This window comes from Rhinolophus ferrumequinum, chromosome 11 (genome assembly GCF_004115265.2).
Source record: "Rhinolophus ferrumequinum isolate MPI-CBG mRhiFer1 chromosome 11, mRhiFer1_v1.p, whole genome shotgun sequence".
In the NCBI taxonomy this organism is placed as follows: Eukaryota; Metazoa; Chordata; class Mammalia; order Chiroptera; family Rhinolophidae; genus Rhinolophus; species Rhinolophus ferrumequinum.
In genome coordinates this window covers 6,350,765-6,376,192 of record NC_046294.1, presented here as the reverse complement: position 1 = coordinate 6,376,192, position 25,428 = coordinate 6,350,765, and the positions used below count along the sequence as shown (strand labels likewise).

Sequence of the window (25,428 nt, the reverse complement as noted above, 5' to 3'; positions counted from 1 at the left end):
ACGTGGCAGTTGAGCCTTGGAGAATGGGAATGTTTGTTCACCAGCTGACTGGGTTCATTACATCTCCACCTCTGAGGACACTGGGGAAAGTTGATTCATTTCACTTAACTTCATTTTGTTGTTGTTTCTACCTTAAACTATATTGTGAGGTACTACATATATGCACAGCAACTTTTGGCCTATCCACAGTTCCGGCTCTGATGATCTAATAAATGCTAAATCTTCATAAGAAAGAAAAGAAAATGGCACTTGAAGCTTGCTTTTTAATCAATTCCGAGTTTGAGTTTTGTTTTTCTCTGTTTAGTTTTAAGCCAGGAGAACAACCTTTTAAAATCTGTCTCTGTCTCCAAACTTCTCTAAACACATTTGGTATTGCTCAGCCTGGTATTCTTCAGCCCCTCATTCCTGAAATTCCTTAAAGGTCGTGGTATGTCCAACCCCATTACGCTGATTAGATTTATAAAATGCGAAGCCAGCTTGACATCTCTCCAATCCCCACTTCCAAAAGGTAACCTCATTTTGTTCCCCTCTCTCTCTTACGTCTGAACACAGTAATGTTCATCTGTTTTGTTTCCAATCAGTGCTACTCCCTCTCAGAAATACAACTTGAGAAATAACCGAGGAGAAGTGGTTACCTCTTTTGGCTCAGCCCAGGGAGTGTCTTGGTCTGGAAGGGGAGGAGCCGGCATCATCACCCTGAAGGTCGTGGGGTATCCAGAGTCACTAACTGGGAGCTACAAATCGATGTTTCAGAAGCTCCCAGACATTCGAGAAGGTGATTGTTTTTCCCTTTGAAATTCTGGAGGATATAAAACCACCTGGAAGGGTGTAGCGTAAGTAGCAAAACTTCAGCTAGGCTGTGGAACAGGTTCCAAGGTTGCCTTTGAATATATAAGTTGGTGGATGTCTTCTGGGTGTCCCTGTTAGTGGAGGGACGTGAGATGATACCCTCAGTAAGTCTCTCAAGGTACTTGTCTTCGCTAAAGAAAAAGCGAAACATAACCATTTCCCAGTAACAACCATTTGGACTGTGTAAAGGAAGCCGATTAAACTATTAAAGGAAGCAGAGATATTTATGGCTTCTTCCTTGGGGAGAATGGCAGACTGTCCAGGTTGGCCTTGACTTCTCATAACCCTCACTGACAACCTGAGTGAAAGGAAGGCTGGGGTAGGGATCCATGCTGACTCTCTGATTGTGTCACGTGATCCCCTGTGGCCAGGGAAGGCCAGGTTCAGTAGCCAAGTATCAGGAAATTGGCAAGGGCTTTAGAAAGTATAAACTGGCCAGATGTCTTAAGCACTCTTCCTGCTTCTGTAAAATGACTGGCTTTAATATTTGACAATGTGCTGTATTTTCTCTTCTTGGCAAGTGAAATGTCTTAAACACAATACTTTTTCTCCTCTGGGATTTCAGTTCTGACCTGTAAGATTGAAGAACTTGGCAGTGAACTCAAGGAACATTACAAGATTGAGGCTTTTACTCCTGTTCAAGTTCCAGCACAAGTAAGAGTTGTTCTAATAGTCCTTCCTAATTGTTACTGTATTTTTAAATCGGTGGTAAAAATGGATCTTCTTGCTTCTTTTTTCACTTCTTGGCTACATTCTATTGAAAACATCTACCCTGGCTGGAGTTGGTAGAAATTGGTCCTTTTGAAGAAAGGCTTATAAGAGCTGTCTGGTTTTGTGACCAGAGACAGTCATTTTCTTTTCTTCTTTTCTTTTCTTCTTTTTTTCCTTCTTTCCTTCCTTCCTTTCTTCCTTTCTTTTGAAATTTTCTGAGAGTTTGAGTCAAATAGAGGATACTCCTGGAAACAAGATCTCAACAGACTAAGAAAAATGCTTTGGAGAATGACAGTTTGCAGGGTTTTTTTTGTTTTGTTTTTAAAGATTTTATTGGGGAAGGGGAACAGGACTTTATTGGGAAACAGTGTGTACTTCCAGGACTTTTTTCTTTCAATCCTAGTTGTGGAGTGTGCCATTTCAGCTTCAAGTTGTTGTCCTTTCAGTCTTAGTTGTGGAGGGCGCAGCTCAGCTTCAGGTCCAGTTGCCATTGCTAGTTGCAGGGGGCGCAGCCTAGCATCCCTTGCGGGAGTTGAACCGGCAACCTTGTGGTTGAGAGGACGCGCTCAACCAACTGAGCCATCGGGAGCTCAGCAGTAGCTCAGCTCAAGGTGCTGTGTTCAATCTTAGTTGCAGGGGGCGGAGCCCACCATCCCTTGCGGGACTCGAGTAATTGAACTGGCAACCTTGTGGTTGAGAGCCCACTGGCCCATGTGGGAATCGAACCGGCGCCTTTGGAGTTAGGAGCACGGAGCTCTAACTACCTGAGCCACTGGGCCGGCCCCTGCAGTTTTTTTAATACATGTGGATTTAAGGAGGGAACTGAGGAAGATTACATGAGGGTGGAAGAAAGCAAGGCGGGGGTTGGTTTACAAGATAGTTAACAAGGTTGTGCGCTCTCTTGAGGGTGGTTACACTTCTGAGGGGTCCAGCAAAGAGGTATTTCAAAGGCGTGTTAACCTACCATGTTTCCCCGAAAATAAGACCTAGCCAGACCATCAGCTCTAATACATCTTTTGAAGCAAAAATTAATATAAGTCTGGTCTTGTATAAGACCCAGTATATTACATATATTATGTTATACCCAGTCTTATGTTATAGTAAAATAAGACTGGGTCTTATATTAATTTTTGCTCCAAAAGACACATTAGAGCTGATGGTCTGGCTAGGTCTTATTTTCAGGGAAACACGAGGTATATACATATATATATATATATATATGAACAGCGGGCAGGGCTGGCTTAAGGCAGAGAAAAACCTTTTACTAAAGAAGTTATATGACTACCCACTGTGACCTACCTGCCCAGTAGGAATTTATGTTCATCCTGTGAGGTTTCTTTGGGTTAGATTTATTACAGTGCCCTGTTTTTGTCCCTAAAGATATTGAAAAATAGGAAAGTAATGTATTGAACACTCATATTTGCACAGGTCAAAATAAGCCCTGCTAACATTTTGCTTCATTTGTTATTTTTTTCTGTAAGAAATAAAATATTGCAGAAAGAGTAAACTCTCTTAACCCAGCCCTGAGTTCTGTTACTGTCCCCATCCCCAAGAGTGGCCATTGAGTTTAGGATATATTCTTCCATCTCTTGTTAAAGACAGTGTTTTATACATGGATATGAATTCATAAACAATGCAGTGGACTATTTGGTATGTATTTTAACTTACATAAGTGGTACCATGTTATTTTAGTCTGCTCAGGCTACCACAGACAGAAATTCATTTTCTCATAGTTCTGGAGGCTGGAAGTCCCACATCAAAATGCTAGTTGATTCAGGTTTTTTAAAAATGTATCTATTTCTTTATTTTCAGCTACAGTTGACATTCAATGTTATTTTGTATTAGTTTCAGATGTACAGTGTAGTGCTTAGACATTCATATAATTTATGCATTGATTCCCCCCGATTAGTCTAGTACCCACTTGACACTACGCATAGCTATTGCAATATTATTGACTATATTCTCTACGTTGTACTTTTCATCCCTGTGACTATTTTGTAACTACCAATTTGTATTTCTTAATCCCTTCACTGTTTTCGCCCGGCCCCCCAGCCCCCCTCCTCTCTGGCAACCATCAGTTTGTTCTCTGTATCTATGAGTCTGTTTCTGTTTTGTTTTTTCATTTATTTTGTTGTTTAGATTCCACATATAAGTGAGATCATATGATATTTGTCTTTCTCAGCGTTGCTTATTTCACTTAGCATAATACCCTCTAGATCCAATCATGCTGTCGCAAATGGTTAAGATTTCATTCTTTTTGATGACCAAGGACAGTTGTTTTCTGTGTCCTTGGGTTTGAGTCTTGCACATAAGCAAAAATTGAAGGCCTTAAGCGTTCGAGTTTCGGGATGTGAGGACAACGGCAAGGATAGAGTTCCAGAAACGGAGACTCACAATCCCCCTGCTGAGCCTGTTATAGACCAGCTGCTGTCAATAGCATCTTCCACTGTGGTTTAAGCCGGCGTGTGTACCATTGCTTTCTCTCTAGGACATTTTTTTAATCTAAGGGGAGATACGTTCTAGAACACCCTTTAAGGTACCTCGGTCCTATATTTGCATTCAGAGAAGAATGACCAGTTGGGAAAGATATGCAAAACCATGTCATATAAGGAAGTTGGGGAAGAACTGGGAGGAAGGAGTGGGGGGGACAGGGAAATATAATCTTGTGGGAAAAGACTCGACTTCCTTAGTATGCCTCCAGTAATGGGAATAGGACAGAGGAAGCCACAGGAAGAGAAATTTCAGCTCGGTTTAACGAAGCACTCCCTGTTAAGAGGCAGTATGATGTGTGGTTAAGGATATGGCTCTAGAGCCAAACTTCTGGGCTTCAGACCCAGGCTTCACCCACTGTTTGACCTTGACTAAATATCTAATGTCTCTGGTACTCATTTTTCTCATCTGTAAAATGGGTACAGCAGTAGTATCCGCCTCAGTTGTGAGCATTAAATGAGTTAATACATGTAAGCCTTTAGAACAGTGTATTTATTAGGTTGGTGCCAAAGTAATTGCGGTTTAAAAGGTTAAAAATAATCGCAAAAACCGCAATTAATAGTAAGCTCAATAAATGTGAGATATGATTAACAGTTATAGCCATTCAGAGATGCAGTGGGCTGCTTGGGGGGGATGCAAATTCCCCATCGCTAGAAATGCTCAAGCTTAAGGCAGCCACTTAGAGGGGCTCAGGCATTGAGTGGGCAGAGTAGACGCCCTTTAAGAGTCCTAACACCCCCGAGAGTCAGTGATGGTGCTTGTGCCTCGGGGTCAAAATGATGCCCCACCAAAATAGTGTTCACCCCATTGACTTCAGATTTTGAGCCTCCGTCCCAAAGATCGTATCGTTCTTTTGTTGCCACCTTCCTTCGGTAGGAGTCCGTCACCCTGCTGGGCCAGATTGGCTGTGATAGCAACGGGAAGCTGAACAGCAAGTCAGTCATTCTGGAGGGAGACCGGGAACATTCGTCTGGCGCTCAAGTTCCGGTGGATCTATCGGAGCTCAAAGAATATTCTCTGTTTCCTGGACAGGTGAGATGGGGTGGGGCCATGCTCCTTACTCTGTAGTGTGTGGTGGGCTGGGTGGCTCTAGGAATAAGCATTTCATCACTGGCCAGCTGCTCCTTGCTTTCGACCTCTAATGCCACGAGATGTGGCTGGAGCACAGGCCCAAGAGCAGACATCAGTGCGGGGATTCCCATTTTTCCCTTGTATGCTTTGACCTTGGCTCTGGAATCTGACTGCCCAGGTTTGAATCCCAGCTCTAACCTCATGAGGTGTGTGATTACTTAACCTCTAAGCTGGAGTGTCCTAACCTGTAAAATGGGAATAATAATTTTTGCCTCAGAGGATTGGTGTAAAAGTGAGGTCATCCCTGTAAAGCATAATTACTATTACTAATAAAACGCCCTCACTTTGTTTTCTAAAAAAATACCCACAAGTTCGCAATTATAAAATGAGAGTAGCTGGGCAGGACTTTTAACTATATCAGAATAATTCATTCCTGACCTCTCGCGTATCTGCCCTGTTTTGCTTCTTGTCTTTCAGGTGGTAGTCATGGAAGGAATCAACACCACTGGTAGAAAACTTGTTGCCACTAAACTCTATGAGGTACCCAGCAGTCCCCCGCCCTCCCTCCTGGTTTGCTGCAGGCACGGGATGTGCAGTCCATCTGTCCCTTTTAAGAGCCTGTTTATTTGCTTCTCAATTCTCAGCTCTAGACTGGGAACCTACCTCTGGGCCAGAGGTCGGCAAACTGTTCCTTAAAGGGCCAGACAGTAAATATTTATGCTTTGCGGGCCATATGGTCTCTCACAATGTCAGCTTTGCCAGCGTAGCCATAGACAACCTGTAAGCCAGGGTGTCTACGTGCCAGCAAAACTTGATTTACAAAAAGAAGTGGTAACCCCCTCCCAGAAAAAGAAAGGAAAAAATATATAACAAACAAAAACTAGGTGGTAGCCAGATATGGCCCACAGGCCATGGTTTACCTGTCGCTGCTCTAGGCAATAACCTTCCACAGATTTTCACAGAATGCAAGGAAAACTGGCAGGAACCCTGCTCGCCCCTCCTTGCCTAGGATACTAACACTTGGTTCTCACTATTTGCTGAGTGTTTTATGAGTTTTACTGTGATCTTCCGTTTTCTGGATTTCTTTGCCACTCTGAGCAATATAGAAAGATGGCAGGTACCACCAGCTGTGTGAGCTTTTAGCTCCGAGGAGCAGGACACCTGTAAACATGCCCCTGTTCGGGGCCCACCCCTTTCCTTACCAACAGCGGTGCCTGGGACAAGACCTCAGTTTAGCTTTTCTCCTGTTTTTAGGGTGTGCCACTTCCATTTTATCAGCCCACCGAAGAGGATGGAGGTAAGTTCTGGTTCAAACATTGTTTTGCCAGTGAGAGTGGTGGGGAGGGGTCCAGGAGTGCAGTTCCTCGGGCCCCGAGAAAGCCAGAAGCTGTGAGAGCACCGTGATGGCGTGGAGGGCCGCAGCGAGGGGGGTGGGTTCGCAGGCCCCCTGTGTAAGGCCAGGGTCTGGGCCTACTGAGCTTTGTCAATATTACCACCTGGGTCTGAGAACACGAGGCATGTTGTTCAAATCTAATGTTTAACAGGTATTTGAAGGTCGGTTTGAAAAAGGAAAACTAGCAGGCATTTAAAAAAGCATTTCTTTAAATGCGGTGTGGTATCTTGGATTGGATCATGGATGAAAAAAGGGACATTAGTGGAAAAACTAGTGACATCCAAATAATGTCTGTAATAGTTAACAGTCATATGTCAAGTTCCTTCGTTTTGACAACTGTGCCGTAATCAGGAGAGATGTCGACATTCGGGGACACTTTGCAACTTCTCTGCACTTCTACAGTTGTTCCAAAAGAAAAAGTTTGTTAAAAAATTAGATGAATTTCTAAGAAAGTCTAGGGTTATTTGGCAACTCATCTAGATGGGAAAAAACAAAGACGTTTTAACACCCTTGGCTTCAAAATATTTTGAAGCAGTTTTGTAAGGAAAGCAGAAGTGAGATGCCCAACCCAAGTGTGCTGACAGCACCCTATGCACAGTAACAGTGTATGAGGTCATTCTTGGAGATGACCTAGAATCCGGAATGAAATTTAGGAATTTATGATTGTGGGGACAGAGCCCCAAAAAGCAGTTTCCAGGCTCTCAGCCTCACATAGAAAGGTGCTGGCTCAGGTAGTAAATGGCCATCGACTGTGATCAAATGGCCATCAGCTGTGGCTAGTTGGCCATCAGCTGTAACCAGTGAGCCATTGGCCATGAATATAACTGCCGTGGCTACGCTAGCAGAAAAAATGGGGGCTAGCAAGAAGATGGTGGCTGAGCCTGCAAGCGGTGCAGTGAGGGTTGCCAACAGTGTGGCTCCTGCTTCCTGTTTCTCCAACCCAGCTGCCAGCAAGAGTATAGTGGTATGACTCCCCTACCTATGGCTCCCTGGGTGTTCCTTTTTGGCCTCACCATGTCCTGCATTCTTATGTGGGGAGCTGAGACCCCGCAGGCCGCCCTGCACGACAAATGGCGCAGCAAGCAGGGTACGGTGTCGGCCAAAGCTCCCCGAAGGGCGGTGGAGCAGTTTGTGTCTATGAACACTCAGTTGCAGGAAGACCACGAGGAGCAGCTGCCTGAGAGCTGGATCCCCGTGGAGGGGTGGGAAGACGTGGACGGTTCCCCAACCAGCAGAGGCTGGAGAAAGCAAAGGTTGTTGCGGCCCTGTGAGCTGGGAAGTGCTTGTTGAGGCAGCCCGGATGCAGGACTTGTAGTCCCAGGAGGAAACGCTTGCTGAGTCCTCCGTGGGAGCTGAGAGTGAGGTCAAGGTCATCCCTCACCCCCAGGACAGTCCTGGCAAATGACTAAGGACTATGGGGAATTGCCTTCCATCCCTAATTTAATGGACCGCTTGACTGTTTGGGAACATACCACCATGTAGTGGAACTGGCAGATGTTTGCTTTTGTGTCTTGACCGGCCTTCATTGAGAATATGTAAGCACCTTGACTGTGAGTCGCTGTTGTTCCAGCACGGTATCCTGAGAGGCCCAGAGAGAGTGGCAGTGCCCTGAGAGCCCTGGCTGAGTCCAGGAGGTCTGGCTGTGCCCAGAGAGAGTGGCAGTGCCCTGAGAGCCCTGGCTGAGTCCAGGAGGTCTGGCTGTGCCCAGAGAGGGTGGCAGTGCCTTGAGAGCCTTGGCTGAGTCCAGGAAGTCTGGCTGTGTCCAGAGAGAGTGCCCTGAGAGGCACTCGCTGTGCCCGGGGAGACTAGTGGTACCCTAAGAAGCCCAGGAAGTCTGGCTGTGCCCAGAAGTACTGGTGGACCCTGGCTGTGACCAGAGAGCTTGGCTGTGTCCAGGAAATAGCATTCACCTCCAGGCTCCTCGCACAAGGCCCCTCACGGAAGACGCTTGTCGCGTAGATTGTGAGGCGAGACCCTGTAGGGGTGGAATGTGGGGACAGAGCCCCAAAAAGCAGTTTCCAGGCTCTCAGCCTCACATAGAAAGGTGCTGGCTCAGGTAGTAAATGGCCATCGACTGTGATCAAATGGCCATCAGCTGTGGCTAGTTGGCCATCAGCTGTAACCAGTGAGCCATTGGCCACTAATATAACTGCCGTGGCTAGGCTAGCAGAAAAAATGGGGGCTAGCAAGGAGATGGTGGCTGAGCCTGCAAGTGGTGCAGTGAGGGTTGCGAACAGTGTGGCTCCTGCTTCCTGTGTCTCCAACCCAGCTGCCAGCGAGAGTATAGTGGTATGACTCCCCTACCTATGGCTCCCTGGCTGTTCCTTTCTGGCCTCACCATGTCCTGCATTCTTATGTGGGGAGCTGAGACCCCGCAGGCCGCCCCACACAACAATGATACTGTGCGTTCTATCAGAAAATATGTGCTCGTGGCAGCAAGAGCAGCGCGGTGGTATTACAGCCACTGCGAAGAATGCGAAGGAATTGATGGGGCTGAGATGCCCGGAGCCTGCGCCGCGTGCCAGGGGAGCCTCCGCGAGCGTTTGAATGTGCTGTGAATGGATATTTTTCGAGCAGCGTATTAAGCGAGACCCTCATGGAGGCAGAATAAGACATGGGCCCTGTCCTGGCACTTGCTAGTTATTCCGGTTGCATCTCTTACAGGTTCCTGATTGGGAACCTAATTTAATTTTGTCCCCGGCCCTGCGTGAAATGTACTCTTCCCCGTGGAGTCTATCACCACTCTGGTGGATGAATAATGACCCCCCATCCTTAATCCCTGGAACCCGTGAATATGTTACTTTATATGACAAAAGGGACTTTGCAGGTGTGATTAAATCAAGAGTGTTGAGATGGGGGATTATCCTGGATTATGGGGGGCAGTGTGATCACAAGGTCCTTATAAGAGGGAGGGCAGGAGGATCAATTTCAGGGAGATTAGAAGTGTTAGGCTGCTGGCTTTGAAGTTGGAGGCAGGGCCGTGAACCAAGGAATGCAGGCGGCCCCTGGAAGCGAGAAAAGACCAGGAAACTGAGTCTTCCCTCAGACCCCCAGAAGAAACATAGCCCTGCCAACGCCTTGATTTTAGGACTTCTAACCTCTACAACAGTAAAATAGTAAATGTGCATTGATTTAAGCCACTAAGTTTGTGGTGATTTGTTACAGCTGCCACAGGAAACAAATACAATTACATGTTAAGAAGTCAGGGATCTTTGTATTTGGCTGTTGTAAGCTACAGAAACTGGTTCAGACTTTAAGAAAAAGATTTGTTCGGGGAAATCCAGGTAACTCACAGACTGGACAGGTGGCTAGAAATCCAGGCTTAGCACCAGGATAAGGACCTAGCAACTCCAGATGTCCAGGTAGGAATTCCCCAGCTGTCTCACCTGGTCACCTCTGCTGGAATAGGTCAGCTCCAATCTTTTTTCTATGTTTGAACAGTACACATCAAGATTCCAGAACCCGGGAGGAGAGTGTGAATGGCTGAAACGGGGTCACATGCCTGCCTCTTGGCTAGTGGAGGACACCTAATTTACAGCCCCCCGAGACTGTTTTACAGAGGAGAGGGCTGGTTCTCCAAAAAGAAAGCAGATGCTGTGAGGAAAAGAACAGTGCATGACAGGCGGCCAACACAAAAAGGCCCTGCACCCCATCTCAGTAGCGTCCTGTTGCAGTCCCTGCACCCCAACCCAGTAGGGTCCCGTTCCAGGCCCTGCACCCCATCACAGTAGGGTCCCATTCTAGGCCCTGCACCCCATCGCAGTAGGGTCCCATTCCAGGCTCTGCACCCCAGCCTGTATTCTGGACTCCCCTGTATACCACATTGTTCAGCCACACTGGACCACCAGATATACCCTCACACCAAGCGCACTGAAATCACAGTGTGCTCTAGGACCCTGTTTGCCCTTTTTCAGGGAAAGTCTACTTAGAGGAAGCAAAGTGAAATAAGCCAGCCACAGAAAGAGAATTACTGTACGGGTCCACTCACAGAGACAGACAGTAGAATGGTGGGGGGTGCGGTCGGGGAGGGGGACTGGGGAGTTAGTGTTTATTGGGGACAGTTTCAGTTTTACAAGATGAAGAGTTCCGGAGGTAGATGGTGATTGCACAACAATATGAATTTATTGAATACCACTGAAATGTTAATATAGTTAAGACTAAATTCTATGTTATGTATTTTGCCACAATAGAAAAATTGGGGGGACAACACCGTAGGCCGATGGCGTCACTTTGACCCATTCTCTCCTGACTGCCGCTTTCGTCCCTGCTAGTAACATGCCTATCGCCTGTCCCAGTAATTGGCACACCTGTCTGTCTGCTCTGGCTGATGGACGATTTTTTGAGGTTGGGCATGAGGTCTTAACTCATCTTGGATTCCTGGAGTTGCACGCATGAGGAGACTCATTTACTCGAACCCTGTGGCATTTTCACCTAATTGTCTTCTCCCACCATCCCAGTATCTTCTAATCAACACCTTACAATCCTTTCGTCTTAGATTTTGAACAAAACATGGTCCTGGTGGCCTGTGGGCCGTACACCACATCTGACAGCATCACGTATGAGCCTCTGCTCGACCTGATCTCCATCATCAACCGCGACCAGCCGGACGTCTGCATCCTGGTAGGACACACACACACACACACACACACACACACACCTTGGGACAGCTTCGCGTGGGCAGTCAGCCTCAGGAAAGGGACAAGTGTGGTTCTGAATTCGTAGGAAGCATGTCAGGCTCTCCTTTTTAAAAATCTTTTTTAGTTCTTAGTCCCACCTCTGGCGAGGTGTTCACATAACTGCATGCCTTCAGCTAATCCAAAAGCCCACCACTTTCTGCCACCCTTCATTGTCTGGACAGTATTCTCACCTCCTTCTGAACTAGTCTCTTTTTAAAAGCTCGTGGTACTGCTGCTAGCATGGTGGGCGATTTCACTGGCTAGGCTTGGAAAGTCAGGAAAAAGCCCCGTGTTGTAGGAGGCGGCACAAGTGGTTATGGGGCCCTGGAGACCTTCTGCTGCCGACCCTGGCTGAGTGCCCCTGCCCCATGTGTTAACTGTCCCAGACCCTGCAGGCAGCCTTGGCGGGGCAGATGGACCCAAAGAACTGCCCGGAGAGGTTAGGTGAAGGTGCTCACGGACACGTGTGATTCTGATTTGTTCTTTTGGTACCTTTGTTTCTCCCCTCGGGCTTATTTGCAGTTTGGCCCTTTCCTGGACTCTAAGCATGAACAGGTTGAGGTGAGTGTCGGCTTGGGATGGGGAGGGCGGCGTAGTGGATATTTGCATCCAATTGAGCCGTTGTTCTTTTCATCTCTTGGAGTTTACCCTGCATCTAATCCCTGTGGGTAATCAGAAGGACATTGTAGCTGGGCAACTTCTATAAAGATAATGAATTTGAGGGCTTCATTTCACCAGAATACAAGGCCATTTGGAAGCTGCGGGAGGGAAATACAAATATATGAGTCATGGTGTTCCTTTGTGACGCCTGACGCTAAGGCACAGAGGCAGGTGTCCAGGAGTCACGGAGCTGCACTGTGGAAGTACCTGCTTCCCTCAGCTCGATGACCCATGTCCTTTGATGCATTAACACAAATGGCCCTTTTGCAGCCATCTCCTACCCTTGTTGGTGTCAGGATATTTTACCTTCCACAGAAAAGATTTCAAAACGCTCGTCCTTTTGGTGTTTCAGCTTCTATTCAAGAGGATTCATTCTTCCCCTGTCTCTTTTCCTCTCCCCAACTAGACTCAGCTCCTTGAGGACAGAGAGCTGTCCCCCTGTGCATCTCCTTTAGCTCAACACCTGGTACCTAGGGTCATCTAACAAACGTTAAACAAGTGACTAAGCGCCAAATGTCTACCCTCTAAATCTTCTTTCTCCTTGCAGAACTGTCTATTGACGAGTCCATTTGAAGATGTTTTCAAGCAATGTCTACGAACGATTATTGAAGGGACACGAAGGTCAGAATTCAAAATGCTGGACAGAACCTTAAGCTGCCTAGGTTTCTGCAGGGCTTCCCGTTAAAAAAAACTGAAATGTTCAAAAGTAGTGGTAGTTCCTATCCTTTAATCCTTTTGAACTAGAGATCAGATGGAACTCTTGAACTTCAAGTGCACAGACGCCGAGTTAAGAGGCATCTTTTTAAAACACAAAGATAAACATACTTGAAAGGAAAAGGCTGCATCGACTTGTGCTCTTCCCTTGCTCTGTTTACTTTCTTCCCTTTCTCGCTCCTTCCGTATAGACTCATATTCCACAGGAATCTTCCCAGGATGGTTCTGAGAAGTGTTTGATGACTTACACAACAAAATCCCAAGAGGCCCTAGACATCTCGTTGTGTGAGTGATCGTTTTGGGGCGAGCCCAAGGCCTTCCCCTGAGTCACTGCTTCCCCACAGCCAGAGCAAGCTGCTGTAGAAACTCAGTGCGGGTGGGGCTCTTGGATCCCCGCCACAGACCAACGGGAAGGAACTGTGAAAAATCATAGCGGTGATGACAGAGACGCGTAGTTGTAATTTGAGAGAAAAAGCGCTCTTCCGGGAAGAGTCTAAAACTACGGGTAGAGGGTTATCTGGGAAGCTGACATCCTCATTTCCTGTCCCTTTTCCTCCAATGCCAGGGTTTAAAAGAAATTGGTATAGGTGATGGATCTCTGGGGATTTGTTTGCCTGTAACTCAGCTCATAAAAAAACAAACATTCCTGAGGCTAAGATTTTCAAAACAAGTCTGTAACAAAGGTAGTTTTTAAAACAAGATGTATAATCTTCCACCCCTTGGCCATGAGAACTGATCCCAGAGTCGATTAGTCGGAATACTACCTTGTTGTACCTGCTGCGCGGCCTGTATGGTGGGCCTCTTTGCCTGGGGAGAAACAGCCCCTACCTTACCCTAGAGTCAGGGGACTTGAATTGTGCCAGTGACAGCCTGCAGCTGGATCTGCCCCTTTCTCTCGCTCTCGAATGACAAGGACACAAGTGCCTTCCCTCTCGCCTCCCAGGTTTGTTGGGACCCTGAACCAAGTTAGTGAGACCTGGAGATAAACCCCTGAAAAACAGGAGCAGGGCTGCCGTCCTGGTGTTGTCAGCCCTCTGGTGTCCTTGGGGCCAGTCAGGGGCTCTAGCAGCGCCCCAGTACTGGCTGGATGATTTCAGTGTGAGATTGGGTTCTGTTTTGGTTCCTCGCCCTGTGTGGTATTGACAGCAGTGGGACAAACAAAGAAGAAACCAGGCTTTGTTACCCTGGCTGCAGCAGCCAGCACCACCAGGCACTTTCATCTGCAGCCTGGGGGGGTGGGGGGAGGCTGCCCCACCCTTCCCGAAACAGTATATAAACAGTCCTCGTTTGGAGGATTTCTCTTTATTCCTGAGAGGTCAGAAAAGAAGAACATAAAGCTGACTTATCAGTGACAACCAGAATCAGGGCGGAAGCCCAGCAGAGCCCCGAGTTCTCGTGCTGTCTGAGGACCCTCCCACTGTGATGTATGAAGTTGTGCAATACTCAGCATAGTTGGAATTTTCTCTCGGATCCCTTCCCCCACAGCCAGCCTATAACCATGAGCAGGAAGGCTGTTTCTTCCTTAACTGTTGCTCTTCCAGCGCCTACACTGAAACCGACCGATTCCACCTCTTAAGAGCAGCTGGCTGTCCGTCCACCTTTGTGTCCATTTCAGACCGAGCCCTTGAGATCTACAGCGTACACTGTCCTGTTCAGGTCACCCCCGGCCTGGGTGCCGGATTCCAGCACCCAAATTGATAGACGTGGATAATTATAGTGAACTTTTGAACGTCAAGGGGACTATAACTAATAGGCAGAGTTCCTTTGGTCCCATTTTCTGATTTTCTGTTACAGAAGTCTTAGTTCATACTTTTAGCAGACATGACAAACAGGTGACAAGTGACAACAATCACCAGCAGAGGCAGCCAGGAACCTGTAGCTACATTTGGGAAGGCCTCATATTTTAAGCAAGAGAGGGAGCTGGCAGAATTATTGGTGGGTTTTAAACAAGCCTCCAGTGTCGTACTTTACGCCTATTTGGTTTATAATAGGCCCCTCTGCCAAGCACAGCTGAGGAAATGGGACTTTTTTCCCTTTTTCTGTTTGTGTGGCTGGGGAGGATAAACTGTTGGCCCCCAGAGTTAAAGGTTTTTACTTACACGTTGTAACCCTAGAGATTCACCTGTCTCCATCAAAGGAGACATCTGTCAGCTATGCTTTTACTGTTGCTCTTAAATATTTCTTCCATTTTTGCAAGACAGCCTGCTCAGAAATAAGCACAGAGGGCATCGCTTCCCAGTGCCAGAGGGGAGGGACCAGTGCTGGGAGAAGCCAACCGTGTTTTTCCCCATCGCTCTGAAAATGTCTCTGTCCTTGCTGTTGAAATTGTGACCCAGTGTTTGGTTAGTCAGAGATTGCAGTTTGATCTTCTAAATCTGAAGGCAGTCTCCAGATCTGATTAGCCTGCTGGGTCTCTCCGTAGGCGAGAGCCCTGGTCTGAGAGACTAACGCTTTTAAGCCACATCTGTTCGCATAGTGTCAAGAGTCAGAACTTCGGTTGCAGCTCTGGCTCTGAGGTCTGATTCTTTGGTCAAGACCTGTCTTTCTGGATTTCCTAGACCCCAATTTCTCCTCCCCTTTTTCTACCAAACTGTAGGCCCGTCATTCCCCAGGGGAATATCACACAGAGCCAGCGGAAAGTGTGTCCTGGGCGACCTCGTCATGGTAGATGTGTGTGAGAACCAAATTGTCACTCATGGTGTCCCATGGGACATGGCCCCTCTCTTCGTAGGAGAGTGCAGTTCTGAAATCCTTCCCGGAAGTAGGGCCATATACAAGCTGTGACATTTTAAATCTGTTGTCCAGCTGTTCTAGTGCAACGGCACTCACTTCTCTCCCTCTTCTGCTGATGTTTTTGACTAAGTAGCTCCGGCTCTCACCTCGTCTTTGTGCCATCGTGGAGAGACGTGCACCATGAGCCTGTGTACCCACAGCCGCCTTTCAGTTACTCCGATCTGCCTCCTGAGGACAGAAAGGTACCAGTGTCCCCTCCCCAACCAGCAGGCAGCCAGAATCCAATGTGCCACAGGTGACCCAGTTCTGTCCCCAAGTGGAAGGTGAATGTGCCTTTTCAGGGCATGCGTAGGGCCTAAATGTTAAAGTGCTATTTTTAACAGGCACATGTGCTTGTAATTTACTGTACGTTGGTTTGGTCCGCCCTTTCAGTGGCCTCCCCAGCCCTGGGAGACCCCCCCCTTTCATGGGGAAGAAGTTTGTAGCTCTGGTGTGCAAATGTATGGCTCAACGCCTTCTCATTTTAGCGAGTGCTCTTCGTGTCAGATCCCTGCAGCCTCTCCATAAATGGCGTGGTCTTTGGCTTGACGTCCACGGATCTGCTTTTCCACATTGGGGCTGAGGAGATCAGCAGGTGAGGCGCATGTTCCAGCCCAGCAGGCAGGGCGGGCGGCTTTCCGCCAAACCCTTTGGCCGTGTGAGGGGGGCCTTTGTTTCTATTACCACTTATCTCCAGTGTTTGAGACCCCAAAGAACCACGTCGGTCTGCCTGCACTTAATTTGTAGTCATAGATGGTCATCTACTTTCCTTCCCCTCCAATGTCTGTGACCTAAAAAAAGTGGGTGTCCCTGTGGGTGGCCGGTGATCTGTGAACATACTCTGAAGGCGGTTCTGCAGAGCAGTGAGGAGCTCTGCAGAGAACCAGGCGCAGCCAGCTCTGTGGAGTGTAGGTTCGGCAGTCGCGTGAAGATGGGTGTGTGCTTGTTGGTGGAGGTTTGAGGTGCAAGGTCACCCCCGCTTCACGCCCACCTCACTCCAGTGCAGGTCTGCGTGCTCTTGCACAGCCCGGTGCTGGCTGTCTTGGTCTTGATCACAGGGATTCCTGCACTTTCACTTCTCAACTCAGCATCCCACTCCCCTCCTCCTGTGGGAACAGACCCAGCTATTTGTGGGTGGGTCCTTACGCTTCCCCAGAGGGACCCTCTCGTCACTGTGTCTTGGCCCAGTAGCCTCTCTCTAGTTTATCAAATCCTCGAGTCCGCCCCGAAGACAAACGGAAACTGAGAAATGAGACTGCATTCCGTTTCTTGCCTTTCTGCCTTCTCCAGTTCTTCCCGAACTTCAGACAGATTCAGCCGAATACTCACGCACATCCTGACCCAGAGGAGGTGAGCTGGCTCGCTGGAGTAACAGACCCCGCAGGGAGTGCGCTGGGGTCACAGAGCCCTGACGGACTTGACTGGAGAGAGCCTCCCCCAGGCCACGGCCAGGGAACTCCACCCTGATGATAAGCCTGTGTTCTGTTCCCCAACACAGGGGAAAGGGACAGTCGGTCTGGGACAGCACGGGAGTCCGTGACAGAGGGGATCCCTCTGGGAAGGGAGGTCCCCACTCAGCTGCTGCTGATCCATCATTTCTCTTCGTCTCCGTAGCTACTACCCACTCTACCCTCCCCAGGAAGACATGGCCATTGACTATGAGAATTTCTATTCCTACGCACAGCTGCCCGTCACTCCAGATGTGTTCATAATCCCGTCAGAGCTGAGGTACTTCGTAAAGGTGGGTTTCAGCTCTGCTGTTTTCCCCGACACGCCAGAACCAGTCTGACTTTCCCTTCTAGGCCACCGGCACCCACCTCACGGGTCTGCTGAGGTCGGGATGGTGGCCTCGTTTCTTGAGGCAGGCGGTAGGGCTAAAGAACAAATCTGTTAGTAAAATGCTTAAGTAAATGGTGTCCCCTTGCTCCCCTCTCACCCCAGAGCTTGGTGCTCAGTCAGCCCGGCCTGGGAGCCCCCAGAGCCCTCAAACAATGATTCTCAGGCGGGGCCCTGCAGGGTGACCTGGGGAATGCTTCACACATGTACTTGCCTGCCCCTCCCCTGAATTCTGATCTGACCTCCAAGGGCCTCAGCCCTGAAACTTAGAGGACACGCTCAGGTCATCTCTGCCACCGAGGCCCCGCCCACCTGGGGATTGGGTCCCTCAGAGGGACTCCACCCAGCCCACCCCCCTCTCGCCAAAACAGCCAGCTCTAGCTCAAGAGGTAAACGTTTTTTCACATTGAAAAACAACCAGGTCAGGTGTATCTCCAAGTTTGGGAGCTGATTGTTACGCTGCCAAGATACCCTCTTTATCCTGTTTCAGCAACTCCAAAGGAACTCAGAGTTTTCCAATAATAAGTTAACATATTTGATTTAAGATGTGTTTTGTTGCCTTCATTTCCATTTTACAAAACCTCCTTTGTTAGATGATTCCAGCTTCGTCACATTAGTCCTGCAGTTTTGGCCTTTCCAAAGCCCGCCTTCTCTTTCCCAGGATGTCCTCGGCTGTGTCTGTGTGAATCCCGGACGCCTCACTAAAGGGCAGGTGGGGGGCACCTATGGCCGACTCTACCTCAGGAGGCAGACCACAGAGGGCAGGGAGGAGAGGCGGAGTCCCTGTGTTGCCGTCCAGGTGGTCAGGATCTGAGGCGTCAGCTGCTTTATCGTCTTCCCCCGTTCGGGTCCTCACAGCGGCTAAGAGCCCAGGAGCAGCCCTCGAACAAGATCCCGACTGTTGGAAAATAAAGGAGAGGAGGCGGCCAGCTGGGGAGGAGAGGCTGCGGGGAGTGGGCCCCCCAGGGGAGGCTTTGGGCAGCTGGCCCCCGACTCTGAGTGAGCGTCTCTGGAAGAACGCTTTAGTTTCTGACCTGCGGAGTCCAGAGTGAACAGGCTGTAGATGCAGCCTGCTCAGAAAGACCGACGGCTTTGTGGCGTTCCACAGGAATCAGACACAAACAACTTTTGGAGAAATAAAAGTAAATGCTGAGTGTAACTTCTGAGCCTAATCTTTCTTCCGCCCTTTCTTTTTCCTGGTAGCAAACAAAGAATGTCGCCTCCTTGACCTATGTCCAGAGAAGGCAGAGCGTCTGTCACCCTGGGTCTCTGGCCAGCCCCAGCCCCGGTCCTCCTAAGGCTGCTCCCATGGCCTCCATGCTGAGGTGTGCTGGGCCCCAGGCCACGGAGCTGGGCTGCGGAGCGAGCAGCTGGCTTACGTGCATGGCTCTCCCGGCGCAGCCCCCACATGCGTGCTGTGGGCCCAGCCTGACTTCCCTCTGGAGGGGGTGGCCTCAAGGAGCTGTGCCAGAGCGGGGTTCCCCGCCTGTCGCCCAGAACACTTGGACAAGGACGAGCCTTCTGGGGACCCCAACACGTGCCTGTGCCCATGTGTCCTGGCATCTGGGAAAGGCAGCTGGCTAAATGTGGAGTGGGTTTCTGCCCTGAGCCGGCAGGCTGTCCTGCCTCATGCCAAAGCCAAGACAGGAAACCCCAGATGCTGGGCCGAGGGGAGTGTGCCTTGAGTCAGAGATAAATAGGTAACCTAACAGTGGCCAGCCTTTGCCTCCTGCCTCTGACGGGGAATGGAATCAATGATGGATCTGCCCGGGCTTGGGTAAAACTGGTCTCCCTTTGAAAACAAGCAGCTGCTGTTGTGTTTTTTTCGTGTTATCAGTGCCTCTGAAAAGAACTGGGGACAAGCCCCAGCTTGGGCTGATTTTCCCTCCCCAGGATCCCTCACACATGAAGCACCCAGCCGAGATTTAAAGGGCCAGTGACTTATCAGCCTTCAGATGTGGTCTTTATGGAGCCCAGCTTCTTTCCAGACCCTGATACAGTTGCCCCCGTTCAAGAATGTCATTTGTGTTTCCACCAAGACCGATGTCAGCTCAAAACCAGCCCCTCCCCTCCTTGGGAAACCCTCGCCTGGGAACATTAACCAACAGGCCCTCAGCCACAATAAATAAGGCTCCAAGCCTATCGCATGAGCCCATGTGTGGCTCTTGGCAATTGTTTTCATGTTGCTTCTGAAGAAGCCTCGTGGGGAATGGTAAGGTCTTGCTTACCACTTGGCAAGGTCCGGAGAGCCCCCTGGCCACTCAATAGACTCAGGAAAGCCCAGCTGCATCCTGGGGGGAGGTGTGTGCAGGTCTGGCCGCCAGTGATGCTCAGCCTCCCAGAGCAGAAAGCTGGAGCTCGGCTTGAATGGAAGTGAGGGCCGTTGCCTGGATACAAAGCGAGTGAGTGACTTAGAAGTGACCTGGGAGGTCCAGAGCAGGCGTTCAAATCTCAGAAAGGAAAGCCGGGTGTGAAGCCCAGAGAGCAGATAGGTCTGGCAGAGGCACCTCTCGGCCACCAGACGGTTCCCTTTCGCTCGTTAGTAAGTCGGTGCCCAGTGGCTGCCTGCTGACTTCCTAGGGCCCGCTTTAGCTAAGTCACCAGTTTCCTGACCTGTCATCCCTGTTGCTCATGGGGGCTCTTGCTCACGCCTGTGCTGGGGCAAGTGACTTCTGGCTGAAGTTGGGAGGGGACATGGGGGATGGAGGGTGGAGGAAGCGAGGAACCTGGGCTGAGCCTGGACTCCTGGACACCCCGTGCTTCAGAAACCCCTTCCATAGAATCTCCCTGGTCCTGGTTGTGCCCCATACCCTTGAGACAAGAGCCCAAGGACAAAGCTCTCACCAAGGCTGGCCTTCCCCACCTCCAGGCTCCAGCCCTGCCCCAGCCCTGCTTTTTGCCTCTTCCTCAAGCTGGTGGAGAAGCCTGTGGCTCCCTCCCTTAACCCCTGCATGGTTGCCTTTTAAGATTCAGGCTCTGTCTCTAGAAAGGTCAGGGGAGAGCTGCTCAAGGAAACAAAAGCCCCTCATAGCTCCTGTGCGTGGGAACCCAAGTGGATGCCAAGAACAGAGCTGGGAAATTGGGGTGGTCGGGGGCACAGGGGGGTTGGATGGGGGGTGAGGGCTGGAGCAGGGCCATGACTGCTCTCTGCTCCTCGGCCCTTTATCCTGCTCTGCCTGCTCTGCCGTCTGCAGCTTCTTCAAGCTTGGTGTTTCCTTTCCGTGACCTTGGGTCACCCAGCCCGGCTCAGCCCGGCCCTGTCATTTCCTCTGGTGCTGAGAGTAGCCATTTGGGCTGATTTTTCACTTCTCTATTTGGCACGCATTTCCATTCCCTCGACCTTGGGGTTCCTGGCTGAGCCACTTGTAAGCCAGTCCTGGGTGGACACAGGTGGTCTTTCCAGACTGTGAGCCCTCTAACCAGACGTGGAAGGCCTTGACTGACTAGGGTGGTTAGATTTTTTCCTTTTTTTAGCATTTTAAAAATTGTTGTTAAGATATAAAAATAACATAAACTTCACCATTTTAATTTGTACCGTTCAGAGGTTTTTGGTATATTCAAAATATTGTGCAAATATCACCACTAGCTAATTCCAGAATATTTTCATCACCCCAAAAAGAAACCCCATACCCATTTGCAGTCACTCACCATCTCCTCTCCAACTCCCACGGCCTGGAAACCAGGGATCTACTTTCTGTCTGCATTTGCTTATTCTGGTCATATCATATACATGGAATCATACAATATGTAGTCTCATGTCTGGCTTCTTTCACTCCATTATCATGTTTCCAAGGTTCATCCATGTTGTAGCATGTGTCAGCACTTCATTTCTTTTTATGTTATTTTATTTTATTGGGGAATATTGGGGAACAGTGTGTTTCTCCAGGGCCCATCAGCTCCAAGTCGTTGTCCTTCAATCTAGTTGTGGAGGACTGAGCCATCCGGCCGCCCCTCCGGAAGCTCAGCGGCAGCTCATTGTCTTCAATCTAGTTGCGGAGGGCGCAGCTCACTGGCCCATGTACGAATCGAACTGGCAAACCCGTTGTTCAGAGCTCGCTCTCTAACCAACTGAGCCATCTGGCTGCCCCAGTACTTCATTTCTTTTTATGGAGTAATATTCCATTGTACACATAGATATACCATATCTTATTTATCCATTCATTAGTGGATGGACAATGGGGTTATTTTCACTATTGTCAATAACGCTGCTATAAAAACTTATGTACAAGTTTTTGTGTGAGCATGTTTTCACTTCTCGGGTGTATACCTAGGAGTAGTGAGGGGAGGGGCTTTAGATTTATAAAGGAAGGAAATGCAAGGGACAGGAGGGAAGAGGAGAAGGAGAAGAGACAGAAGGAGAGAAGGACAGAGGGAGAGGGGAAGGAAAGAATGAGGACCTGAAATGGTGTTTTGGAGCCAGATTGAGGAGTCTAGAGTCTCGCACAGGAGTTTGGACTTCATCTGTACACTCCAGCAAATCTCTTAAGATTTCTGAGTAGCAGAGGGACAATATCCAACCAGCATCTTAGGAAAGGACTGGCGGTGCGACAAAGGGCAAAATGAAGCCGGGAGAGGCAGGAGACCAGAGAAGACACTTTAGGAGCCATGAGGGGACAGAGACTCCCAGCACCCACGCTCCGTTCCTATGAAAACAGTACCCCAGGAACCACCCCTCTTCTACACTCCTCCCTTGCCTAAACCCAACAGCACACTGCATCTCCCTGTCCTCAGTGACTAACCAGGAATAGGCATGACCTAGCAAAATCCAAGCACAATGACTACAAGGCTTGTGCTTGAGTGGTCAAAAAGACACAGCTGTAAGGGTGGAGCAGCCATCTTGCCACCGTGAGGGAAAAACCATCCTGAGTGTGGACTAAACCAGAAAACCCAGAGCCAAGAGATGGAAAGAGAGAAGTCAGCACCAGGCCATGTTGTCTGGACTCTGGTGAAGCTGGCCCCCACCCACAAACCTAAACCACAAATACCATCTCCACTTTTTTTTTTTCCTTAAACTAGTTTGAGTTGAATTCTCTGTCACTTACAACCAAAATGATGAGGCCCTGAACAAGGGCAGCAAGACTGGTATGACTGCCAGGGGACAGACAGAGAAAACACAGCTAGGTAGGAAGAAAAGGGAATTAGCATTTCGGAAAGACCTACTATGTGCACTTTCATGTAGAGATCACAATTCACCCTCCCAACAAATCCTGCTGGCAGGCTCCAAGAGGTTCAAGGTTACTGGCCTAAGTAAATGATGGGGCTGGGATTTAAACTCCAAAGCTCTTGTCTGTCCAACCTGCCATGCTGACCAACTTGGCCACCCACCAAGGACAGACTATAAGAGGAGTCTCAGGGCAGCCCAGGTGTCTGGGAGCATGAGGGAGGTGGGATGGTTTGAGAAGAGGTGCTCCAGGAGGTGTCTGAGTCTGTTGGGACCGGTTGGGATTAAGGGTGGCACCCAAGGGGGTACAGCCTCCTGTGGGCTGTTGGGATGACAGGCACAGCACTCTGGTGAGGTGGGGGAATGGAGAGGTTGATCTGGGAGTCGCCTGCATAAAGCTCATTACGTTAAAAGCTACAGAACTGGGAAGCACTGGGGGGGCCAGCTGAAGAGAGGGGAGACCAGAGGTGAAGCTGACATTCCTGGCCTTGCAGTCTGGAGTCACATAGGTGGCCATCACTGAGGGGCTCAATCATCTGTGCTCAGGCATTTGGGCCCCTCTGTCACCTTGGCCTCTGTCATTTTGGGTTTTCTTTCTCTGAGCTTATCTCTGCTCCTTCTGGGGCTGTCCTGGAAATGCCAGGGCCCCAGAGGCCTAGGGGCTGGCGTGACCTTGTATCCATCTGGGCCCACGGCCAGCTTCAGCTTCCCCCACCCAGACCCACCCTCCTTCTCAGGCTCCAGGCTTCCGCCTGGCCAGAGCCCGCCTGACAGCTGAGAGCCCTGCAGCTGCCCTGGTCCAGGGGCCTCTCAGAGGTCTCAGGGACAGCTGCTGCTCCGTGACCCCACTGACCCCTGATCCTTGCACACGGCTTCCTGAGAGCCCAGGCGTTTGCCCAGCAGCCTGCGCGGCCCAGGGCCCAGCCGACCAGTCTCCTCTGCCTGCTCCCAACACTCCCAGACCCCCCAGGGCCCAGTCAGCAGGCCCCACACCCGAGGAGTGGGAAAGAGGAGAAGCCTGGTGGCCAAGGGGGACTCCAGGTCCTGCAGCCCCGCAGAAGCAATGGCGGTCCCTGGTCCCTGCACGAAGCAGGCAGCAGTGGGAGGAGCACTGAGGCAGAGGTTAGAAGGTATGGCCATTCTTGATCCCAACAGACTCCCCCCAAGGCCCACTTTCCCCAAGATGACCTAAGTACCCTTCCAGGGTTCTGCCCCTTGGAATATTTTTGGTAACAGTGATTTACCTCTGGGGATCATTGTCAAAAGGCTAGAAATCAGGAGCTGGAGGAGCTGGAGTTGCCATGTCCGCTCTCATAACCTCTTTGAAATATTGCTACGAGCATAGATTACCTTTTTATTTTAACAACTTTTTTTTTTTTACTTTTATTTATTTAAGTGTGTTTTTCCAGAACCCATCAGCTCCAAGTCAAGTCAATTAGTTGTTTCAATCTAGTTGTGGAGGGCGCAGCTCACAGTGGCCCATGTGAGGATCAAACCAGCAACCTTGTTTTTAAGAGCACCGCGCTCTAACCAACTGAATTAACCGACCGCCCCTGGATTACTTTCTTTTTTATATAAATTGTATTGGGGAATATTGGGGAACAGTGTGTTTCTCCAGGGCTCACCAATTCCAAGTCATTGTCCTTCAATCTAGTTGTGGAGGGCGCAGCTCAGCTCCAAGTCCAGTCGCCGTTTTCCATCTTTAGTTGCAGGGGGCACAGCCCACCATCCCATGTGGGAATTGAACCGGCAACCTTGTTGTTGAGAGCTCGCACTTTAACCAGCTGAGCCATCCAGCCGCCCCTCGGGAAGTACAGGGGCAGCTTGTTGTCCTTCAATCTAGTTGTGGAGGGCGCAGCTCACCGGCCCATGTGGGAATCAAACCAGCAACCCTGTTGTTCAGAGCTCACGCTCTAACCAACTGAGCCATCCGGCCGCTCTGGATTACTCTTAAAGAAAGAAAAAAGTATATACACAACTTCTGCACTCCTATGCACCTCAGCTCTCCATGTCCTATCTTGTTAGTAATGCCTTTCTTGAAAGCTGGTCTCATAAGAGCTGCGCTTTGTGCCTCAGAGAAGTTGCTGAGTCCAGGCTCTTCTACTTCCGGAACGCTTGTCTCCCATAACCCCTTTCTGGCTATCCCCAGCATCCCGCCACTCATTCATTCATTCATTGGTATGCACTCTGGGGAGACAATGGTTGTTATGGTCCACTGTGGGGCGGACATGAATCAAATGACTATGGCACAGAGAGGACAGAGTCCAGAGTTTCTCCAAGGGTATGACAAGGGAACTTGACATCAACTGGGGATCTCGGAGGCTTCCCTGAGCAGAAGACACCACAACTGAGAGCTGCAAGATGCACAGAGCGAATGCAAGGGGCCTGCCCCTGGGGTCTGGGCGTGGCTGTTGGGCTGACAGTCCAGTGTCTGGAACAGAGGGAATGAAGAGGTGGCTTGAGGCTGGAGAGACCAGCAGGGGCCCTGCCCAGGCTTTGTGGCACTGAAGCGTGTAAGCTGGGGCATGTGGCCATCAGGTGGTGTTTTGCATCAGTCATGATGTGAGGGGGAGAAGGGGCAGGTGGCACATCATCTTCACCCCCAGAATCTTCCATCTTCCTTGGTGGCCCTACCAATCTCCCCTTCCTCCCCTGCCCCCCGACTGCCCAAGTCATCAGCCTGGACTGGGCCTGAACCCCCCTTCTCCTCCCTCCGTGGCCCTTGTCTGTCACCAAATTCCAATCTTTTGACCTCATTATCTCAACTCCGGCTTTTACACCACAGCTCAGAGTCAAGTTCTGTCTCTCTCCTGAACCAACTGTCCCCAGAGTGTCCTCTACCCCAAGTCAGGCCTCCCTCCAGGTTGCCCTCCCCAAAGCAGACTTCCTAAGTGCAATTCTGCTGCCGATTCATGGAAAAGGAAATTTGAGTGTCCCCAAAGCCTCTGAAAAGACAGTCAAACTCACGTAATCATGAGAGAAACACAAACTGAAACTACACCAAGGTTCCCTTGGCTTTGTTTAGTGTTTACCTGTCAGCCTGACAAACAACAAAAAGGTGGAGAACGAGGTGCTTCCTGGTGAAGCTGAGGAGA

General features: G+C 49.6%; 1 protein-coding gene across 2 annotated transcripts in view; it reads left to right on the top strand.

Moving 5' to 3' along the window:
• The window catches only part of POLA2 (DNA polymerase alpha 2, accessory subunit), a 30,498-nt gene extending 12,148 nt beyond the window's left edge, over positions 1-18,350 (top strand). For both annotated transcript variants that reach the window (XM_033121463.1, XM_033121464.1), the window contains 13 exons: positions 582-775; positions 1,415-1,503; positions 4,927-5,082; positions 5,599-5,661; positions 6,376-6,418; positions 11,010-11,134; positions 11,713-11,751; positions 12,398-12,471; positions 15,431-15,539; positions 15,825-15,931; positions 16,627-16,686; positions 16,951-17,077; positions 17,834-18,350. In XM_033121463.1, coding sequence (XP_032977354.1) covers positions 582-775; positions 1,415-1,503; positions 4,927-5,082; positions 5,599-5,661; positions 6,376-6,418; positions 11,010-11,134; positions 11,713-11,751; positions 12,398-12,471; positions 15,431-15,539; positions 15,825-15,931; positions 16,627-16,686; positions 16,951-17,077; positions 17,834-17,986 — 1,339 coding nt within the window. In that variant the 3' untranslated portion in view covers positions 17,987-18,350. The remainder of the gene's footprint in view (positions 1-581; positions 776-1,414; positions 1,504-4,926; positions 5,083-5,598; positions 5,662-6,375; positions 6,419-11,009; positions 11,135-11,712; positions 11,752-12,397; positions 12,472-15,430; positions 15,540-15,824; positions 15,932-16,626; positions 16,687-16,950; positions 17,078-17,833) is intronic.
• Positions 18,351-25,428: the final 7,078 nt, after the last annotated feature.